The sequence below is a fragment of the Dryobates pubescens genome, chromosome 12 (assembly GCF_014839835.1).
Source record: "Dryobates pubescens isolate bDryPub1 chromosome 12, bDryPub1.pri, whole genome shotgun sequence".
Classification (NCBI taxonomy): Eukaryota; Metazoa; Chordata; class Aves; order Piciformes; family Picidae; genus Dryobates; species Dryobates pubescens.
The window spans coordinates 8,527,422-8,550,734 of NC_071623.1; the positions used below are offsets into that span (position 1 = coordinate 8,527,422).

The 23,313-nt window shown below is 47.5% G+C and overlaps 1 protein-coding gene across 1 annotated transcript in view; it reads right to left on the reverse strand.

Moving 5' to 3' along the window:
- Positions 1-8,265: 8,265 nt before the first annotated feature.
- The window catches only part of PCYT1B (phosphate cytidylyltransferase 1B, choline), a 33,748-nt gene continuing 18,700 nt past the window's right edge, over positions 8,266-23,313 (reverse strand). Inside the window, exons 4-8 of the mRNA XM_009900784.2 lie at positions 20,925-21,076; positions 19,507-19,585; positions 13,517-13,659; positions 12,325-12,513; positions 8,266-8,496 (exon numbers count right to left, since the gene is read on the reverse strand). Coding sequence (XP_009899086.1) covers positions 8,290-8,496; positions 12,325-12,513; positions 13,517-13,659; positions 19,507-19,585; positions 20,925-21,076 — 770 coding nt within the window. The 3' untranslated portion in view covers positions 8,266-8,289. The remainder of the gene's footprint in view (positions 8,497-12,324; positions 12,514-13,516; positions 13,660-19,506; positions 19,586-20,924; positions 21,077-23,313) is intronic.

Below are 23,313 nucleotides of genomic sequence, written 5' to 3' on the forward strand. Positions count from 1 at the left end.
CTTGTCCTCATGCCATGTTTCTACATAGGGATATTAGTCTGAAAACTTAGGAAAAGCAGCAGGCCTTCAATTGGAGGAGAGTTTTTCAGTGGATATGCCTGAAAGGTGAGAGTGGCTGGGATTTTCATGTGGTTAGTTGAACTACAGATACTGATCTTTCTTTCACTTGCTTCCACCTTCGGTTAGAGTCTGTTACAACTGTTTTCATTTCATGGGGCTATTAATTCTGAACTTCCTGAGGATACAAAATTATATTTCATTTGATACGGATTTCAGATGTATGGCCTGCTAATATTATTGCAAACTGTTTGACTTGAGTTAGAGGACACAGAAAAAGGTTTTGGGGTTTTTTTGTTGTCAAAATGCTTCGTTGTCTGTTATGTTCACTGATTAACAAAGGGAGCAAGAGATGTTTGCTCCTCAGTTCTTCCTAAGAATGCACAAACAACTTCTCTAGAGGGCTGGAGCACCTCTCCTCTGAGGACAGGCTGAGAGAGTTGGGGCTGTTTAGTTTGGGGAAGAGAAGGCTCTAAGGAGACCTTGTTGTGGCCTTCCAGTATCTGAAGGGGGCTACAAGAAAGCTGGGGAGGGACTTTTGAGGGTGTCAGGGAGTGATAGGACTGGGAGGAATGGAGCAAAACTAGAAGTGGGTAGATTTAGATTGGATATTAAGAAGAAGTTCTTCCCCATGAGGGTGGTGAGACACTGGAACAAGTTGCCCAGGGAGGTGGTGGAAGCCTCATCCCTGGAGGTTTTTAAGGCCGGACTGGATGTGGCTCTGGACAACCTGATGTAGTGTGAGGTGACCCTGGCCAGAGCAGGGGGGTTGGAACTGGATGCTCCTTGAGGTCCCTTCCAACCCTGACAATTCTGTGGTTCTGTGTGATTATGTTGCAGTGTGACAGATAGTTTAATTGTTGTTTGGTTGGTTGGTTTTGGTTTTTTTTTGTCCAGGGTACATTTTTCTTGTCTTTAACAAAATCTTATTAATCCACTGTGTAGTTCAGTATTAATGGATACCGAAGTCTGTCCAAACCATACATATCTGTGCTCCCTGCTTTTCTAGGCATTGTTAGCATCAGCACTTGTTGAGAAATACTCAGAAGATGCATAAATGTTTCTTTCATAGCCCAGATGGACCTCAGTCTTTGCCTCTGTACCTGATTGTAGTGAGCTAGGATAGTAGTGAGAGTCTTTGTCCTGCTGCAGTTTGTGCTACCTCTTGGGCAGTGCTTAAAGCAGTCCCTTGGTGTGTGCTTGAAGAACAGAATTTGGATATTAGCTGCAGTGTTCTTGGAAAACTCCAGCTGCTTTTTGGCTGTGTAAACTACACCTGCTGCTCCAACTGGGTAATATACTTTGGAATGTGGAATTTGCTTTGAAGCAGCTCTTTATTTCTTCCAAAAAGTGACCACGAGTGATCTTTGAGTGTAGAGCAATCTCCTGTTCACCTCCACCCTAAATTCAGGGTGAAATCTTGACCTCAATGACATGGAAGACATTTCCTCCCCTTCATCCTTTTAAGAAGCACTTCTAGATCCTTATGTGGTAGGGGCTGCAAAGTGGTCTTGAAAGATGATCAGAGGGTTGGAGTACCTCTCCTTTGAGGAGTTGTGTCTGTTCAGCCTGGACGTGAAAAGGCTCTGGGGAAACCTTATAGTAGCCTTTCAGGACCTGAAGGGGGCCTACAGGAAAGCTGGAGGGGGACTTTTTGTAAGGGCATGTGATGATAGGACAAGAGGCAATGGTTTTAAACTACAGCAGGGTAGATTTAAGATTAGAGGTTAGGAAGAAATTCTTTACTATGGAGGGTGGGGGGTTGTCAAGAGAAGTTGTGGACACCTCATCCCTGGAAGTGTTTTAAGACCAGGCTGGATGTGGCTTTGAGCAAGCTGATCCAGTGGGAGCTGTCCCTGCCCACAGCAGGGGTATTGGATTATCTTTAAGATTCCTTCTAACTGAAGCCATTCTGTGATTCTATATGTAAATACTTTTGTAGGAAACAGCCAAAATGTATGTTGTTGGTATTTCTCTCTTGAGGCTAATCGTGTGTCCCTGCATGTATCCCCAGCTGCCACAGAGATGCTGTGGTTTCTAACAGCTCTTCATCTCTCCTCCTGACACACTGACCTGTGAATTAACAGACATGATGAATCTGGTTTTGCAGAACTTAATGTGATGGCACATGGCAGAAGGATACATTGCTGAGGTCAGAGGTGAGTTTATTCACAAATAAGGAACACAGTTAACTATTTTTGTTCAGGACTGCATCTTGCAGATAGTTGCACAAGTAAAGAGTCTGTGAGAGTAATCCCACTGTTCTCAGGATCAGAACTTAAGCTGTTGACATTAATTGGAAACAAATGAAGGTGTTGTAACTGAAGTGGCTTTCTGATTAAAAAATAAATAAGAAGCTTTAAAGTCCATGTGCTTTAATTGCAGTATTTTTTGTTGCCTTAAAAGATCTCAACAATTGGCCTAGAGAACTTGTCTGTTTCTTTCGATCTAGAGATTTTCTTATGCACTGTCAGTAGGAGTCATGTGTCTGTGACAATGCTGACCTTGTCAAATTAGCATTCATTATAGTTTTGCTTTGATTGAACCCTGCAGAGAGGTGCAAGATTACCATCCCTGGAGCTACTCAAGGTCAGAGAAGGCTCTGAGCAAGCTGATCTAGTGGAGGATGTCCCTGATGACTGCAGTAGGGGTTGGACTAGATGGCCTTTGGAGGTCCCTTCCAGCCCAAACCATTCTATGATTTAGAAGGATCAAATACCAGGTAGGGATTGAGCTTCCTATTTTGGCAGTGCTGACACTTCCTCTGAGGTGAATGAGGAGTAGAGAGTGACATTTCCTTTCATGTTCAATATCATCAAAGATTGCCTCCAACTCATCTGTGCTGCTTTGCAGGCTTTGATTTCCTGACCTGCAAGCAGTACAAACTCCTACAGCTGTTTCAAACCAGAAGCAAATTATTTCAGTGGTCTCAGTGGTCACAGTAGTTGGGCTGTGATTGGACTTGATGATCTTAAAAGCTCCAGCCTTAAGGATTCTGTGGTTTGGGATTTCTGAAACTCTGGTTTCCAGTTGTCCTGGGTACATCAGCATGGTTCATCACCACCATGGATCTTTGAAGCAGGTGAGCAGCTGCTGGGTTCATCTTTTTTCCTGTTACATAAATCTCCCCAGAGCTAATTGCTTGGATCGTTCTTGACATCTGAAATACCTGGTACAAAACAACACCTGAGGCTTCTACCTTGAACTTCTTTCAGCTTTCCATATAGTTTTCTAAATGCTCATAACTTATTCAAGAAAATGGGGGTGGGGGGGAAGTTTCTTAGCAAGCAATTCCAGAGCAGGAAAATGCCTGGAGACTCGCCTGACTCATTAACTCTCTTACTGAGTAATAAATGAGGCTCCAGATGGTCAGAATTTTGCTAGAACTGAGATAATTTTCTTCCAGATGAAGAATTTATTTTAAACATTCAGATGAGAAGAAAGCTGCCTGCTGCACTTTCTCACTGCTTCCCATTTGCCATGAGAGGATATTCACAGAAGCTGGGTGGCTTAATTAAGTAGCTCAAAACTGCAAAATCTGTCAGCTTGTACCACCTAATATTCCACATCTAGTTGCAGCAGCAAGCAGCATAATGATTTGTGGCCCTAAGACACAGGCTTATGTGGGAGAACAATTGGCAATAAGGGGATCAGTTTTTCATTGTACAATCCATGCCTTTTTCAGACTGTTAAAGACTCAGTTCAGCACTTGAGAGTTGTTACTTTCAAGGGAAAGAGAAGCCTTGCAGCAGACAGTTTTGAAGTCAGGTTTTTCACTACTGTGTCTCTTAAAGTAGTAACTGCCAGCCCTCAGTGCCAAACAGGGGGAGACTGACTCCAGTCACATTCTCTTTGCTTGCTTCTATTTTCCTGCAAGTTATGAAGCAGACCTTTAGAGACTTTTTGCTGAATCACAGAATGTCAGGGGTTAGAAGGGACCCCCAAATATCATCCACTCCAACCCCCCTGCCAGAGCAGGAGCACCTAGAGCAGGTCACACAGGAATGCATCCAGATGGGTTTGGAAAGTCTCCAGAGAAGGAGACTCCACAACCTCTCTGGACAGCCTGCTCCAGGGCTCTGGCATCCTCACAGGGAAAAAGTTTCTCCTCTTGTTCACATGGAACCTCCTCTGCTCCAGCTTGCACCCGTTGTCCCTTGTCCTGTCATTGGACATCCCTGAGCAGAGCCTGGCTCCATCCTCCTGATACTGCCTTTCACATCTTTATAACCATGAATGAGGTCACCCCTCAGGCTCCTCCAAGCTACAGAGCCCCAGCTCCCTCAGCCTTTTCTCATAAGGGAGATGTTCTGCTCCCTCCATCATCTCTGGCTCTCTGCTGGACTTGATGATGGCTCCTGTTGTCCCTGGGTTTAGATCAGACCTGTGTGCACAGTGGTCCCTCCCCAGAGTGCTAGCAGCAGTGCAGGTTTATGTGTATGCAGAACTGGAACTTAGGCTTTTGGCACTGAGATCATGGGCGGGCATTAGTCAGATGTGGTCCTTCTCCATAGGGCCATGGGAGGCGGCTCAGTGGCAGAAGAGAAGCAGGGCTGCAGCCAAGCTGACTTTCCTGCTCCTGGAAGCATACAAGGGTATCCCAAGGGATACAAGGCACCGCTCAAAGCAGCCCCCAAATCATCTTTTATTAGCAGGAAGCATTTTGGTGTGGCTGCTGTGCCTTTAAACAGTTTCTCTGCTCTGCTGAAGGACACTGAAATTTGCTTATCCCAGAATTAAAAATATCTTAGCTGGGAAGTCTTTAACTCCCCATCTGCTGGTTCAGCTTCTTTCTGCCTGGGGCAGGAGTGTTCAGTAAATAAGCAATCTCTTTTCTACAGCTGTTGCAGTAAGAACTTTGTTCTTAAGGGAAGGGCAAAAGGAAAAGAGGGAAGCAGGAACGTTCAGGCATCAGACTGACTTAGCTGGAGGAAATCAAGGCCAAGAGCCAGTGTCAGGATTCACCTCTGGCTCATGCTTGCTGCTGTAGTTTAACATGAGTTTGGCACAGCTCTTGGCACACTCAGGATCCTCACAGCTGCTGCTGGGGATGGTTTGCAGAAGCAGCAGCAGAATGGCAGCTGCTTTCCTCCATCTACAATGAAGAATTAGCACTGGCTCCTGATTCCACTAGGCTGGGGGCAGAGGGTAAGGGAGGTCACACACTTTTGGTGTCTCATGCTGTGGCCTTGCCAGCTGAGGCAGTATTTCCCCATCTTTACCTTGCAGCCAGAAGAATGTGGGTGAAGGCAAAGAGGTGATTCTGTCAGAGCAGAGAGCAGCAGGATTGTGGGCAGGTTGGTGAAGCTGATCTAGTGGCATTGGTGGGGGCATAAAGCCCTGGGGTACAAAGGATGGGGCTAATAAAGCATCACTGCTGTCAGTGGGGCTTATGATGAGTGTGGCAGGTTAAGGTCCAAACCAGGACAGAAGAAGGCTGTGTATATGTGCCCAAAGGTGCTAATAAAGGAAGGTGGGAGGCAGCAGTAGCTGTTGTACACTGTTTATTTTTCATGTGGAGCTTGGCTGATAAGTAGGTCTGAACTAAAGCAACACTCATGAAAAATAAAACCCAAACCATGACTCAGAAGTGCAAAACTGCCTTCCGTGTGTCCAGAGACAATGAGGTTCTGGTTTGCTGGAGACAGCACGTGGATGTTGGTGTCTGTACCAGCAGGGCAAAGGCTTCAGCTTATTGGTATTCTGCGTGTGAATGGATGCCTGGTACAGTCTATGGCTTTGTTGCTGGGTAGCCACCTGTGCCTCTGAGAAACAGCTTCTGTTAAGAAGAGGTGACTGGTGAGGTTTGTTCCAGTTCCTATTTACAAGTCATGGTGCTGTCTTCCACTCAAACCACTGAGAAGGGGCTGCTGAACAGTTAAGTGCTATGAAACCAAAGCAACATAAACCCCAAATGGTTAAGAACAACACAAACTTGCCCACCTCCGTCGCGTGTGGACTTGGCTCCTCGAATAAACAGCACCAGTGGAGAGCAGACAGTTCCTAGGTGGGGGAGTGGTTTGTGATGGGAAGACTTTAGACTTGCTAAGGTTCAGAAAAAAAACTTAAGAAGTGCATCCCAGGTATGAAATTACAGTAACAGGTTGCCTAAGGCGGAGAAAGGTCTTAATTGCATCATCCCATCAGGTGCCCAGCTGGTGGCAGCTGAACTAGCTGTGGCTCTCCTTTTGAACTTCCCACTGAAAGCCACAGGTTACCCCAGTCCCTGCTCATCTCTTTGCAGCTCGCTGAGGAAGGAACTGGCTTGACTCCAGGAGACAAAGCCAGTGACAAGATGTCATGGACTCGCTCTTGTTGGAGTCAGAGGCGTGTGACAAAGCGTTCCCAAAGAACCATCAGTTATCCAGTAGTGGGTGAGGGATGAAAGCTGCAGGGACTGAATAGTGTGAGGCTAATTTGGTGCCTGGTACAAAGCTCTGTAATTGACTTGCCTGGAAAGTTACCTAGTAGGGAAGAACTGGAAGGAATTCACCTCACTAGTTCCCTCAGCCAGGCAAGTCTGATGGGCTAGGGGGAACTGCTGCCAGCAGGAACTTCCAGCCTGCGTGCTCAGAGGGCTGTTCCTTCATAGCTGGTTTCATTTTTCCCCTTGTTACTCTCCTGAGAGGCACTCAGAGCCCTCCCTCTCCCAGCTGCCTGTGCAGGGAACCAGCAAAGCACTGATTGGTGCTGCCCACAGCAGCCTGGCCTGATGGGTTTGCAGCTCCAGGGAGCAGTGACATGGAGGCCGTTTTGCTGCTGTGCCATAGGCCCAGGCTGCTGGTGGGACAGGCAGGCAGTGGCACCCTTGACCTCACTGACTTGACACCAAAGCTTATGCTGGGCTGGAGAGCCTCAATGTGCCCATGTGCTGAGGAGGCTTTGGCCAGGCCAAACTGCATCATTGCTTCACAGCCCTAATGCAGTGATGGGGGCTGAGTGCTGCTTCCAGCCTTGGAGCCTGGGGGTCTCCCACGCTCAGAAATCCTGCAAGTCTGCCACCAAGTGCCATCCGTGGGACTGAATGATGGAGCTGGACATCAGGCAGGTCTGGCTCTGCCAAGCTGGAAGGAGATCTAGCCAGTGCATAGAGGGGAGGGGAAATCTACCCTTTCTATGCTTCTCCTTGAGGCTGTACAGGTGTCATGAACACAAATACAACCCCCAAGCCCAATCCTGTTTAAGAGGTTCCCATTATTCTTCCCACTTTTTCTTCCAAGTTAGGGCAGAGGAATGGCCTTGGAATCCCTGCAGGGGCATTCCTCTTGAACCCCTGTTTATAACTAGCTGAGTATCATCTGAGGACAGCAGCACTGTCCTGCTTGTAGCTGTGAGCAGCAGGGTTTCCTAGGAAGTGCCAAGGCCTTGAGATTCTACCTGTCTCATAATTCACCACTAAAAAAAAATCACCAACAACTTCAAACTGGTTTCTACACCACCACATTCCAGCTGGGGCTGTCTCTTCATTTACTTTTTTGCTTCCAAAGTGCAAAGCCCAAAGCCAGGGAGCAAAACAGTAATCAGGTAGCTGTTCAGGCACTAGGAGCACGGAGGGTGACTTGATAAAGCAAATACAGCCCAGCTCTACCCCATACAGAGGCTTGGGCAACAAGCAGCATTCAATAGCTTGATTAAATGGGTTTCCACCAACTTGGCTGGAGGGCTCTCCTGTTTCACTGGCATGGTTTGAGGTCTGGGACAGATTTCATTCAAAAAGAAGAAAAAAAATCAGTATCTCATTTCCTGTTTCTGAATGTATTTGCTCCAGCAATGCCATTTCTTCGTGTGCCAGAAGAGCTGAAGATTAGTAGTGTGCAGTACAACTGCATCTTCTCCATCCACAGGCTGCAGTCACCAACGTGCCTGTGTGCTGGGGAGCTGGCAGGGCTTCTCCTGCCGGCCCCACTCCTTGCTGAGTTCTCTGCTGGCCTGGGTCTAGCAGCTGCAAAGGCAGCAATGCCTGGACAGGAACCTGTAGAGGGATGTGTCTGTCAGTCCCCAGTACTGCCTCTGGCAAGCGCTGCTGGCCTGACCTCCAGGCATGGCGAGGGAGCGGGGCTAGGGTAAGCTCTTCCTGAGATCTGCCTTGGTGTGCTCCAGTTGGTTTCCAGCATCTTCTCCCAGAGCATGTTTTCTGCTGTCAGAGGTACCCTGGGTGTTCCTCGCGCTTCTCCCCATCCAGTGCTTGAGTTCATCGCTTGTTCTTCTGGTTAAAAAAATAGACCTTTGCTTCTACTTTTCATCCTCATCTCCCTCGCTCATGCTGCTGAGGGAGGCAGAGGCAGCTTTTGGAGAGGAAGGAGGGGAGGCTTTGTTGAAGACCCAGGGTGGGGATGGAGAGCGGGACGGAGAACGGCCTCGCGTAGGGCTGCTGTTGGGGCTCTCGCGGGGAGAGAAGGCCTGCAGCATCCTGCCGCTGCGCTCCTGGAACATCTGCTTCTGCAAAAGCAAAGCGAGAAGTGAGGCACAGGGGGCAAGGGCTGGCTGCAGGCAGGCAGGGGCTGCGCTGCACTGTGCTGCTCACCTGGGAGACAGCTGGGAGAGAGGTGAGAGACCTTTGTGCTGAAGCACAACCAGTTCACAGAATCAATGAGGTTGGAAAAGACCTCAGGGGTCACCAAGTCCAATCTATTACCTAATACTTAACACCTCCTGACAACTAAACCATGGCTCCAAGTGCCACATCCAAGCCTTTGTTCAACCTCTCCAGGGATGGTGACTCTGCCACCTCCCTGGGCAGCACATTCCACTGGGCAACTACTCTTCCTGTGGAGAAAGGTTCTGCCTGTTTAGCCTTTGCCTCTTCTACTGTCCTTGTCATAACCTGGTTTTTACATGACAAGCTTTATTCTTAGCTCAGACAATCTGCCCTATCCTAAGCCAGCCAGGGGGAACTCCTTGGGAATTTTTCTGTGTGTTGGTTAAACTGTCTTAGAGAGTCAGTTTTCTGCCTGAACACCCGATGTTCCTTGTTTACAGAACCTTTTCCTTTTAGCATGCTGGGATGAACCACTCATGTCCTACTAAGATTTCTGGCTGGTCCAGACTTCTTTCCTCTTTCCCCTATCAAGGGAGGAAGTCACAGCACCTGCCAAATACTGGCAGGCACTTCCCCAACTACCTGGAGCAGGCACCACCTAGACCCTTACAGTGAGGGTGAGAATGTCAGGATTCAGGTGTCTTTGAAATGAGAAACGTGCAGGATTTGTGTTCTGCTTTGGTCTTTATTGTTGGTCTTGAGTTGTAAAGCTGAGTGGAGGCCTGCCAGAGCTGGTGGGGTGGAAGAGACCTTTCCAATCAAGCAAGCCGCTGGATGTTAGCACCTGCGTGGCCTTGCGCTGGGCTGGGTTACAGGAGGTGTGGCACGTCCTGCGTGGCGGCTGCAGGCTTCACGTGGAAGATGGCAAAGGTGAGAGCCCTGCTGCTTCTCCTGGGCATGGGGAGCAGGGAGCCTCAGCCTGGGTTGCAGCACTGGCAGGTGGATCGCAGGTGATGCTGGGCAGGAACGGAAGAGCCAGCCCAGACACAGGTAAGTTTCTGCTTAGGTCCAAGAGCAAAGTACTTAGGCAGACTCAAAACACATTCTGCACGCTTGGGCAGCTGCAATCCACAGACTTTCTCAGCTTGTTCCTCCTCCCCTTTCCCCTGCAGTGACTGCGATTACCTTCCTCCCAGCCAAGGAGCATGTGGCTGCCCATCTTGCTCTTCCTCCCCCTCTTTGCAACTCGGTATTCCCTGCCAGTGGAGAGGCAGATGCTAGCTTTTCCCGTCAGGTTTCTGGTGTTTGCTAATTCTGGAGGTTAACCATAGGGCACAAACACCAAACTTGGCTGTTCCTTTATGAGCTCCCTCACTTAATTTATATCCTTATCACATTGGCCTTCATTAAATTAGTTTTAGAGTCTGGGTGTTACTGTGGTGCAGAATGACAGAACAGTTCCTGCCTGGAGCCACGCTTAGCAAGGCTCTCATCGCATAAAGATCCATAGCATATAACCTACCCCTCCACTGCTGCTATGCCCAAAATAGCCAAGACTGCCTCAAATCTCAAGAGTTAGCAGATGGTGGTTGCTCCTGGTAAGTGGTGCCAGGAAGTATTCAGGTGGAGGATGGTTTCTGCTGTTAACAGCTATGAGAATATCACCAGGGCTGGCAAAGCCCTGGAGCCTGTTGAAATTCAGTGGCAGGAGTGAAAAATTCCTCTTCAGATCAAAGGAAGTGAGTTTTTTTGGCTTCACTTAGTCTGTTTCATCCTCACACTGAAGATAACTGCCAACAGGAGAAAGCTGTTTGATAGGAAATATCTTTTTCCCTGACCAAGCAAAACACTTTTGACTCCCTCCTGCCCCTGGTGCCTTAGCAGCCACTTCAGAAAGCTCAGTAGCATTGTGGTGCTTGTGTTGTGCTGCTGGGGGAGGTGAAAGTGTCCCAGCTTGGTTGGTATGCTATGTGGGTAGCTCAAGGGATGGAAAGGAGAATCCTGCTTTCCTGCTGAGGCCTTCAGCCAGGCTTAGGACGCCTGTCCCCTACTTCAGCAGTTTGTTGCCTGAGCAAGCTGGTGCTCCTTCAGCAGGGTAAGTGCCTGGCCAGCCCACATTGCCTCCTTTAACCTTCAAGCTGCTAGCTAAACCCACAGCTTCTGCAGGAGGAGAAGGTGGTGTAATTCATCTGCCTCTAGTATGACTCTTCCCCTGCAGCTGTGCTCTAGCAGGGTTCAGTAAGTCAGGCCCTTTGCAGGCAAGGTTTTCCTAACAGGGATGCTCCTCAGGCTGCTGGGTGCTGAAGAAGCAGAACAAGTGTTAATGGCTTCCTTGAAGTGCCAGAGGGTAAGACAAGGCTGGGTGTGCTCTGCATCTTTACCAGAGGTGGGAAAATAAAGCCTTGGTTCAAGCAAGTTCAAGAACATTCAACCAGCTCAGGGAAATAATGCTTTGCTTTTGGCAAACTTGCTACCAGACAAAAAAACCTGCCTGATTCAGAGCTTTGCTGCCTAGAGTGTCAACATATGCTTTACCAAACAAGTGCCAGGTGGGCTTTACAGACTGCTGCTGATTCCTACAAGGCCACACTTGGGTCCAGGCTGTGGGGACACGCTGTGGCATAAACACTGTCCCTGGGTTGTGTTTGCAGCCTGTAAGATTTATCTGAGCCCCTGCTGATGTCTGAGATGATGCAACCCTCCTTGATCCCCTCTGTGCACAGAGTAGAGGGAAGCTGGCCCTTTGAAGGAACACTTGGTCCTGAAGGTACACTTCTGAGGGAGATTGGCATGGAAACCCTCCCTGTGAACCTTGCTATCTCTCTGCTGCCTGCTTGGTGCTGAGCAGAGCTGCAATGAGCCTCACTGCTTTCTGCTTCCATGGAGCAGCACCTCTGCCATTAGGACCTCCATGCTGGGCTGTGTGGTGCTTCTCTCTCATGCCAGCACAGACATTTCCTGCCACAGTAATCGTTGGCTCTGGCCCCTCTGTGACTCTCTCACGTGGAGGATTGCACAGGTGAGCAAAACTGCTCCTGAATTATAGACATCTTGACATTTGAAAGCTGACATTTGGACCTTTTTCACAAATGGGCATTTTGTGTGTGTGGGTTATGTGGCCTTTACTTATAGAAAATTGATGCTGGCATAAAGCCTAACACAATAATTATTTGTGAAATAATAACAGCATATTAATGGCATGCAAGTTGCTGATCTAGGAATCCAGCATGCCCAGAATGATTCCTGTACTGTTAATGTCAACATTAAAAGCAACATCTAACTAACAGTGATGAGGAAAATGAATGCTAATAACAATGTTGACACTAATAACAAGCTATCATTATTTTTAAAGTCTTTCCTGTTGCCACGGCTCAACCTGAGCTCTAAAAAGCCACAACCACCTCTCAGCTCTGGTGTCACTGATGCTTTTCCTACAACACTGGGAGGAAATGTCACTCCTCTTGTTCTTAGCAAAAGTTTCTGTGGCTGGGACATTAACTCGGGAAACAGGAGGCCACTTTCCCTTGCCCCTCCCTTTGTAGAGCAGCATCACGTTCGGCATTGTGCCTTCACAACAGACACAAATGAGCCCTAAGAATCTACAGCCACAAGTAGCAAATCCCCTGGCTGCAGTGCTGGCTCTGATGTGGGATCCAGCAACCAGGTCTGCTCTTACCCTGCTGTGCTGGCTTTCAAAACAAAGACTGCAGCAAAAGAATCTGGTCTCAATCTGTGTTCAGAAGAGAAATAAAAGCCACCCAGACTTCCTGGGATAACAGAATACCTACCCACGCTCCGTCGGGTCCAAATAGCTCTAAAAAGTTGCCAATAAATTCCCTGGACTTCTCTTCCCATTTCTGAATGAGGTCATGGCTCTTCTCTTCCACCTTGTAAACAAATTCTTTTGATTTTTCTTCCACATTCTTGACTTTTTCTTTCATCTTGTCCACCTGGTTTTGAAAGCGATATTTCTTCTCCTGTTTTAAAAGCAGGGACAGAAGAGTTAAGATATAAGGACTTGGACTCTTTGACAGCTGAGAAGAAGAAAAAAACCATTGCCTTAATAGATTCTAATCCATATGTCCTTGGTTAACTATTGCCATGGTATTTTTATAAATGCAAATTTAACATTTGTGGTACCAATGCAGGAGGTCTGTGAAGCCTGGCTTGCACTGTGGAAGGGACTGATGGAGATCTTTAGGTCAAACTTCCCTGCCAGAGCAAGACTGCAGAATCTAGTGCAGGTCACACAGGAACACATCCAGACAGGGCTTGAAAGTCTTCAGAGAAGGAGACTCCACAACCTCTATGGGGAGCCTGTGCCAGTGCTCTGTGACCCTTACATGTAGTAAAGAAGTTCTTCCTCATGTTGAGGCAGAACTTCCTGGGCTGCAGTTCACAACCACTGCCCCTTGTCCTATCCCAGGGCACAAGTGAGCACAGGCTGTCCCTTCCTTCCTGACCCCCAGCCCTCATATTTATAGGCATTTATTAAATCCCCTCTCAGTCTTCTCTTCAGACTAAGCAGCCCCAGGTCTTTCAGCCTCTCCTCATCAGACAGTGCTCCAGTCTCTTCATCATCCTTGTAGCCCTCTATTGGACTCTCTCAAGTAGATCCCTTTCCCTCTTGAACTGGGGAGCCCAGAACTGGATGTATGTCAGGATCCATCAGAGTCTGAGGCTGGAGAAAGCATACCTTATGCTACAGCAGCTTAACCTTGGAGCTGCTAAAGAACAAATCTGAGAACCCCTAAGGCATAAGAAACTCTTTATGTGAAAGCATGAGATAGAAATGAAACTGCTGCTGAATGGGAGCGAGTAAAACAACCCTCAGCTTACCAGCTGCTTTTAAATCAACTTCTTCCCAGCTGTTTTTAAAGCAGCAGGAGGAAGGAAGATATGTCTTTTCTCAACCTTTAACTCTACATTGGGGGTCCCAGGAGAGGGTTTTGGAGAAGCAGCTGCAGATGGTGGACTCACATTTATGAAGCTGACATTCAGCTGCTTGGCTGTGTATCCTCGCTGGAGGTTGCGCCGGGCGTACACGTCGTAGTCCCGGACGATCCTGGTGATGATGTCTGATGTGGAGATGCCTTCAGTTCTCTGAGTTGGTACAAACATTCCTGAGCAAAGTGGGGAAAAAAAGCCTGCTGAGAAAGCATGGCAGGACCAGGCACTGCAGCAGGTTGCTGAGGATGAACACAGAAATGCCTGACCCAAGGTAAGGGCCTTGCAGTTCTGCCTGGTGTATTCCTAGCTCTTTTATGTTGTTCCCCTGAGTGCCTAGGGAAGGTGTTAGGTTACTGTACCCTTCATTTTTCTCCAGGCCTTCAGAAAGGCTGAAACTTGTCCTCTTCCCAGTGTCAGCTGTGATGTAGAACTGATTAGACTGGCAGGGGCTCCCCAAGCCAGGAATGCTCAGTCTCATGGTTCTGGCAATTCCCTGAGTGCAGCCCACCCTTAGCGTCACATAAAGAAGCAGTAGGGTTAGCTCTCACTCCTGCCACTGAAAGGCCATTTGCTGCCCTCCTGTGTATTTTCACTCAAGTGCTGTACCACTTGATGGTCTTTGTTCTGCTGAGCAAAACAGAGCAGCCTCTGGCCTTGGCATAAGCCAGGAAGCATCTTCAGTAAAAAGATGTGTTCCAGTAACTGGAAGATACCCTGGAGATGCCAGAAGCTTGTAACAGGAAGGTGAAGTGTAATGGTAGAGTGAACAGCTATGGATACGCTGTAGGGACTGAGGGTATTGGTCTCCATCATACCATTTCATCTACACCTGGCTATGTCAGTGGCTCCATTCCCACTCTCCCTGCTCCAACAGATCAGTCTCTAAGCAGCCTGGCCCTTTATTAATACTGCCTGCATTTGCCTCAACACACCTGAGGTATAGATTGCTTTCTAATTGCTCCTCATCAAGGCAGGATCTCTAGAGCTGTTCACAGAATCACAGAATGTTAGGGGTTGGAAGGGACCTCAAAAGATCATCCAGTCCAACACCCCTGCCAGAGCAGGAGCACCTAGAGTAGATCACACAGGAATGAATCCAAGTGGGTTTGGAATGTCTCCAGAGAAGGAGACTCCACAACCTCTCTCTCTGGGCAGCCTGTTCCAGGGTTCTGGCATCCTCACAGGGAAAAAGTTTTCCCTTATGTTTACATGGAACCTCCTCTGCTCCAGCTTGCACCCATTGCCCCTTGTCCTGTCATTTGGCATCACTGAGCAGAGCCTGGCTCCATCCTCCTGATGCTGCCTTTCACATCTTTATAACCATGAATGAGGTCACCCCTCAGGCTCCTCCAAGCTACAGAGCCCCAGCTCCCTCAGCCTTTCCTCAGCAGTGAGATGTTCCACTGCCTTTAGCATCTTTGTGGCTCTGTGCTGGACTCTCTCAAGTAGTTCCCTGAGATCCTTGATCTGAGTGGCCCAGAGCTGGACAAAATATTCCACATGTGGCCTCATTAGGGCAGAATATATGGAGAGGAGAATCTCAGCCTACTAAGTACACCCCTTCTAATCCACCCCAGGATGCCATTGACCTTCTTGGCTACAAGAGCACGTTTCTGGCTCATGGTCATCCTGTTGTCCACCAGGATGCCCAGGTCCCTTTCCTCTACACTTCTCTCCAACAGGTCAGTCAGTCTCCAACCTATCCTGGCCCATGGGGTTGTTCTTTCCCAGATACAAGACTCCATCCTTGTCCTTGTTGGACAACTCTCCAGCCTTTCCTGGTCTTGCTGAATGGCTTTGTCTTAAAAGGATGCTGTAGCTACTGGCAAATTACTGCTCAGGCATTACACTGTGGGTAGATGACACCAATCTGGGTGGTTGTGTTGATCTGCTAGAGGGCAGGGAAGTTTTACAGCAAGGTCTGGGCAGGATAGACTGAAGGGCCAAGGCTAATTGTATGAAGTCTAACAAGGCTGAATGTCAGTTCCTGCACCTGCATCACAACCACCCCATGGTGAGCTACAGACTTGGGGATGTGTGGTTGGAAAGCCGTGACTCAGAGAGGGATCTGGGGGTATTAGTTGATAGTCAGCTGAACATGAGTCAGCAGTGCCCAGGTGGCCAAGAAAGCCACTGGCATCCTGGCTTGGATTAGAGACATTGTGGCCAGCAGGGACAGGGAGGTGATCATCCCCCTGTGCTCAGCACTGCCCAGGCCACACCTTGAGTATTGTGTTCAGCTCTGGGCTCCTCACTACAGGAAGAACCTTGAGGGGCTGAAGCATGTCCAGAGAAGGGCAATGAGGCTGGAGAAGGGCCTGGAGCACCTGGGCTGTGAGGAGCATCTGAGAGAGCTGGAGGTGTTCAGTCTGGAGAAGAGGATGCTGAAGGGAGACCTCATTGCTCTCTACAGCTCCCTGAAGGGAGGTTGGAGTGAGGAGGGGGCAGCCTCTGCTCCTTGGTGGCAAAGTGACAGGGTCAGAGGAAATGGTTTCAAGCTGCACCAGGAGAAGTTCAGGCTAGATACTAGGAAATACTTCAGTGAAAGGGCTGTCAAACATTGGAATGTTCTGCCCAGGGCAGTGCTGGAGTCACCATCCCTGGGGGTGCATAAGCTGTGTGAGGACCTGGTGCTTCGGGACATGGTTTAGTGTTGACCCTTCAATGCTGGGTTGAGGGTTTGACTGGATGAGCTTGGAGTACTCTTACAAGCAGATATTCTGTGCTTCTGTGATTTCCCAGCATTAGAAAAAGATCTGGAGAAGAAATCAAGAAGCTTAGCACAGCCTCTTGTGCCTAAAGGCTATGTGATAGTTTTTTTCTTTCTGGTCTCTAATTAATATTCTGCTAAAAGATTATTTTAATCATGAACAGAGAGGTTTCCCTGATAGTGCTTTTCAGGCTTACAGCAGTCACTCAGGAAACTATTTTTGGCAGTAGTAAAACCCACTTGGAGCCAGAAGCCTTCGTAGATAGGAGCTACAAGAACACATGAACAAAATCCAAAGCCTACCCTTGCTAAGCCTAAGTGGAATTGTTTCCAAGCAGATGTGTAAGACCACCCATGGGAACATTACCTTTAGTCACTGCTTTATTTTTGTATGCTTCACGGATTGGACTGATTCATGTTTTCCAAACTGACTGTCACAGATGTGCAGAGGTTTAGTCAGCACACCCTGACCCAGCTCACAGTTGTCTGTGTGCCCTCCCACCCGCTGAAGGGAACATACAGGAACCTACATGAGAAGCTCCACAGCTCCCCTTTGCGTCTCTGCTCCCCAGCAACCCAGTGTGGGCAAAGGGGAGTACTGGAACTAAGGGAAACAAACAAATGCATCCACAGCATTGCTCTGCTTAAAACAAAACCCCTAGGAGGAGGGAAATTCACCACTGTAGTAATGCTGTTCTGGAGCATTAGGGCTACCATAGAATCATAGAATGCACTGGGTTGGAAGGGACCTTTAAAGGTCACCTTGTCCAACCCTCCTGCAGTAAGGAGAGACATCCCCAGTTGTATCAGGTTGTTAGAGTCCCACCAAGCCTGACTTTGAATGTCTCCAGGGATGGGGCTTCCACCAGCTTCCTGGGAAACCTGTTCCAGTGTTCCACCACCCTTGCAGTAAAGAGGTTACTCCTGATGTCCAATCTAAACATACCCTTCTCTAGTTTCAAACCACTGCCCTTTGTCCTGTTGCTACCTGCCCCTGTAAACACTCCCTCCCCAGCTTTCTTACAGACTCCCTTTAGGTACTGGAAGGCTGCTCTAAGGTCTCTTTGGAGCCTTCTCTTCTCCAGGCTGAACAGCCCCAATTCTTTCAGCCTGTCTTTATCAGACAAATGCTCAGCCCTCTGAATATTTTTGTGGTTGTCTTCTGGACCTGCTCCAGGTCCATGTTCTTCTTGGACTGAGGGCCCCAGAGCTGGACACAGTATTCCAGGTGAAGTATCTCCAGAGCAGAGTGGCAGAATCACCTTTCCAACTCCTGGCCACGCTTCTTTCAATACAGCCCAGGATGCCATTGGCCTTCTGGGCTGCAAGTGCACACTGCTGGCTCATGTCCAGCTTCTCATCCACCAGCACCCCCACGTCCTTTTCTTCAGGGCTATCACATCATCCCCCAGCCTGTATTGATAACACAGCACTAGATCTCCCAGTTTACATGTGAAAAAATGCAGCCTTACAAGACTGAAGTCACTTCTCCAGCATCTCACAGTGCCAGATGCTGGGTGGACCTTTGTTTTATTTCCTAGTGAAGTAAGCTGGTGCTGACTCTGAAACTGTAGAACAGCAGTTCCCAAAGGAGAGCTGTGTGAGCCTGACACCACAGTGAGGTTTGCAAGTGGCAAAAGATCAAGAACTGCTGCTATAAAAAGCTTATTCTTTCAGCTCTGGTCAATACCTGGTCTACTGCTGTCACTGTATAGCTTGAGAAGGTCACTCTGCATGACAAATTACTATCAGGCAGTTTTGCTCTGAAATCTTTTTAAGCCTCCAAATAGATGTTTAGGCAGAGCAGGAAAAGGATGGGTTTGCCAGGGTTTGAACCAACACCTTTAGAGAGCAAAAGAAAGGTATGATCAGTCCCTTCTCCTGTGTTGTTCACTGTGTTACAGGATAGCTGCTGCTGGCAAATGTTGGCCAAGTAGTACGTCCTCTGATTTAATTCAGCCTCCTTGAACTGAAGAGAGGCAAACTGCTGATTTTGGCTTGTTCACTGTAGTCAACCAAACTCCTAAATAGTCATAGAATTGGTTGGAAGGGACCAGCAAAGGTCAGCAAGGACATCCTCCACTAGATCAGGTTGCTCAGACCCTTGTTCAGCCTGACCTTGAAGATCTCCAGGGATGGGGCCTCAGCTACCTCCCTGGGCAACCTGTCCCAGTGTTCCACTATCTTCATGGTAAAGAACTTTTTCCTAGCATCCAATCTAAATCTCTTTTTCCTCTAATTTCAAACCATCATCCTATCACTGTAGGCCTTTGTAGTCCCTCTGCAGCCTTCTTGTAGGCCCCCTTCAGGTACTGGAAGGCTGCTCTTAGGTCTCCCTAGAGCCTTCTCTTGTCCAGGCTAAACAACCCCAGCTCCCTCAGTCTGGCCTCGCAGCAGAAGTGTTCCAACCCCATGATCATTTTCATAGCCCTCTTCTGGACCCATTCCATCAGGTCCATGTCCTTCCTGTGTTGAGGGCTCCAGCCCTGCACACAGTACTCCAGGTGAGCTCTCACCAGAGCAGAGTAAAGTGGCAGAATCACCTCTCTACCTCTTCTGGGCTGTAAATGCACATTGCTGGCTCATGTCCAGCTTCTCTGGTACTGGTTTAAACCCTCTGCCAGCATAGTGAAAAGAACCCTTGGTGCATGTGACAGTTTAGGCTGTGCCTTTAAAAAAGTTCTGAGCAGATCTACACTTGGGTGTAAAAAGGAAAACAAAGATTGTTCTAAATGAGTGTCATTGGTCAGATGTGAGATGTACCATAGCAACATCTCTCACATTCTTTTCTCTCAGTCTCACTCCATCTTTTTCTGCTGGCATGCATGCTGTCCTGGACAGAGAGAGACTGCTGATCAGCAAAACTTGTGATAAGCATTATGTCAGTTGATCCTGAGTGACTCCTGAAGACTGCCTGTGCTTGCCTGGATTCAAGACTGGGCTGTGTCAAGGAGTCATCAGTTTGTGGTTTTCACCAAATGACTGAAGCTGGCTAAGCTGCTGTGGGAACTAAACTCATTTCCATTCACTCAAAGCTCTTAATTGAGCACTCTAAAATTGTTTTTACAATCCAGAAGGGACTCTTTCATGACAGATCTAAATGGTTTCCTGGGGGTTATGGCAGGAATTCAGCCAAGGACATCCTTTGTGGCTTCACAAAGTGAATCCGTCAGCTGAAGCAAACAGGACCTACTGTTAGGGTCTAAGAGAACGTGACCTTATCTCTGCTGCTTCTGCTGCTCAAAAGACAGTAAATCCATTGGAGCTGAGGCTGAAAAGGAAGGTGCAAAGAATGTGAAGTTGCCCTTACCTGCCTCCTTGATGTGTTTGTATACATCATCTGAGCCAGCAGAGGAGTACGGGATGTCATCATGGGCTACAAAGTCAATCTGCCAGGGAACAGAAGAAGACTCTCATGCCACCATCGCTGACTTTTGGTTCAGTGGGGAGGGGGTCAATGTGGAGGAGCATCTCTTTTTTCCACATCAGCTGACTTGGTTTTGACATTCTCACCCTAAAGCCATCACCTAGAATATTGCAGTAGGTTCAGGCCTACAGCTGCTGTGTTGTGTGGTCAGTTCTGAGAGAGCAGAAAGCTTGGCTCCAGAAGCACTGCTGTGCTCTGTCTGCCTCTGTGTGACACTCTGTAGAAAACCTAAGCTACCCATTCCTGCTTTTGTTGCTACTGGGAGAGCCAAGTCAAGTAGCAAAGCCTTAGCTTTCAACAGCACAGAAGCAGGATGATTCTGCCTCTTTAGGGCTGTGCATATCTCTGTGTATACCTAGTGCTGCCAAGCTGTTTTTTCATCACCCAGTGATGTGAACACTAAAATACACCCTGGTTACTTACGCTTTTGTTAAGGTTCATAGCTACTGCAAGACAGCCTTTTAGAGGAGAGAGGACATTTTCATGTATTTGGCCTGTTGCCATTAATAAGAAGCCTGCCTTTAATTCAGGACTTCAGTCACTACATAATACTTCCCTGGTTCATGATCTCTCTTCCTGAAAGTCAGTTTGTGAACAATTCTTCAGTGTTATTTTGCCATTCACACCCCCCCTACAGAACTCAGCGTATTGAGAAACGAAGGTAAGACAAATATAACATCTCCTGCCAAAGATGTAGGCAAACAATGTCAGTGTTTGCCTCCTGATTTCAGTGACTGCAATTAACTGAATTAAGTAATTTCATAGATTCATAGAATGGTTTGGGTTGGAAAGGACCTTTAAAGATCATTTAGTCCCAGCACCCCCTGGCACTGGCACGACACCTTCCATTAGAACAGGCTCAAGGTCTCATCCAACCTGGCCTTGAACACCGCCAGGGAGGGGGCATCCACACCCTCCCTGGACAAACCTATTTCAGTGTTTGGCCACTCTCACTACAAAAGAATTTCTTCCTAATATCCATCTTAATCTTCCCTCCTCAAGCTTTGATCCCTTCCCTGTCATCCTGTCACTACAAGCCTTTGTAAAAAGACCCTTCCTGGCTGTCTTACAGGCCTCCTTCAGGTACTGGAAGGCTGTTTTAAGGTCTCCCTGGAGCCTTTTCCAGACTGAACAGCCCCAACTGTTGCAGCCTGTCCCCACAGGGGAGGTTCCCCAGCACTCTGATCATGTTTGTGGCCCTCCTCTGGACCCACTCCAGCTAACAGAATTTCACTGACTCACTGTTTATTCTCAACTGTTACTCTACAAAGGAAAGGGAGAGTTAAAGGGGAGAGCTGTACCTTATGTTTCTCAAGGAATTCAGGTGTCAGTGTCCAGGGTGCATCTCTGATGACCTCATCCACATAACGACAGTGTCTGAGGGCTTCGTATCGCTCCGTTTCATTCATCACAGTGAAGCCTTTGAATTTATGTGTTAAATCATCACTGCAAACTAAAATGTGGAAGTATCAACAAAGTGATGCTACACTCAGTTGAAGCAGCATGCCCACCAGTTGATTATGTCCTGATAATTCCATCAAGCAATTATTATCTTAGCTAAATTTGGTGTGCTCCAGGTAACCTTAGAGAGTTCTGCTCAGGGTTGGCAATTACAACCTCCAAGAGATCCTTTTCTGGAGCTGCAGCTAGAGTGTGAATGAGATCTTGTAGGACATCTCAGGTGGTGGGGTATGCACTGCTGAGTCAATTCAATCCCACTCTTAATGGGGTTTCATTAACTGTGATATTTCAGGGGTGAAGGCCAATGCTTTAAACCAATCCAAAAGTGCAGCATCGGCAATCAGGGAGGGCTTGCAACCTTCATGTATTTCACAGAATGGTTGAGGCAGGAAGACACCACTGGACATCACCTAATCCAACCAACCCTCCTTGAGCAAGGCCAAAGATGGAGGTCACTCAGCCTCTCTGGGCCTCCCATTCCTGCTTTTTGTTCTTATGCAAACAATGCTTTAAATTGTAGCAGAACAGCTTCTCACTAAATAAACACTAATGGAAAGCAAGCCATGGCAGATTTTAAAGGAATCTGTCTCTCAGTTTAGCTTGGAGGTCAGCAGGTTTCATGGAAAGAGAAATAAAGCTTGTGCCATGTCCAAATGGGACATTGTAGAAGGAAACCCCCTGGAAAGGTCTGGGAGAAGCCACATGCTCTGGTGGAATGAGTAAAGTTTAAAGCACAGCAATCCTGCATTCTTAACACTCAATGTGTACCAATACTTGCTTGTAAAATGAGGAGAAGCAATGCCCATGTTGCTAGGGGACTATGAAAGTTATGCATTCTCTTTCTAGCCACAGACCACTGTATAAAACACAACGACCTGGCCTCACAACTGTAACTCTGTCCAATATTGTAAGTTTCAATAATCATTTCCCACTCCATGTGGAATGGTGTGATCCCCACTTACAGCTGGCTTCTCAGGGGCTGGCCTTCCCCACAGGTCAAACCTCTGCCTTTGGATCTCACCTGTCTGTGACACCAGGACAAACAACAAATGCACTTGGACAAATAATAAAGGCAACATTCTTAGTGCTGCAGGGAAAGTGTGAGAGCAGCCCTGCAGCTGCTGCTTCTTTCTAACTTGAAAACATCAACCTATCAGGCAAGGTGCTGGCAAAGATGCAGGCTTTCTTTAAAATCTAAAATGGGTGTTCTTGCTGTTAAGGTTGTTAAGCAGGAAAAAATATGTCAGAAGGCTTAGATAGCCCTGGAGTTTGTGCAAAATTCATAGCCAGATAATAACAGACATATGAATTTCAACTAGCAAAAAGCTGCTCTGTCCTATTAAGTAATTTTTTGATGCCTGCTGACAAGAAATTTAATGGAGATCAAAGCATTTTCAGTGGAAAGATCCCTTCTAAGACTGTATTTATACTTATTTACAGCCTTTATGAACTCTACAGCTACCTTCTCTTGGAAGAAAGGGTCTGCTAAAATTATTGGAAAAGATCTATTTTTGCTTACATTCTGCAGAAAGGGTTATTTTTTGATGGCTGTTCATGGGTAGTGCAGACACAATGTCTCTGTTATTTCCTTTTGATTCTGTAGTTCTGCTTTAATGACTGATCTGGGAAGGTATAAATGTCTATTAAGTACAACTAAAGTAAACTTAGCTCCAAAGAATTGTCTTCAGAATAAGAAATAGAAGGAGCTGGTTGTGGTGCCCACAAAGACAACATCCCACCAGGGCTTTTGCAGCACAAATTGGATGTGGGTGTGGAAAGGTGCCCAGTTTTTAAACATGCTAAGACACAGTGCCTTGCTGGGAAAAGGTGCTGATGAGTGCTGGCTGCTTTGTCCTTCACTCTGAAAAAGAAGGGCAAAGTGAAGCTATGCAGTGAATTTCAAAGCAGCCATGCTTTTGCCCCAGAGCTCCTTCCCTCACTTTAGACACGCCACACACACATGCCCTTAAAAGCAACAACAAAACCTAGATAACTTGCATTGTTTTTTTTAAACCTCACAGTCTTGCACCTCCACTCAGTACTTCTGCAAGCTGTATGGCTCAGCAGGAAGGTAAGAAAGTACTAAATGTTTCCTTCATAACAAAGGGATGTCTCCTTTCTCTCCCAGGAAGCTCCATGGGAATTGCCACAGTAAAACCAAAAAGTGTGTAAGAAGATTTTCTGATTTTCTTCGATGTTTGGACTTTTTTGCGCCACCCCACCCCCCAC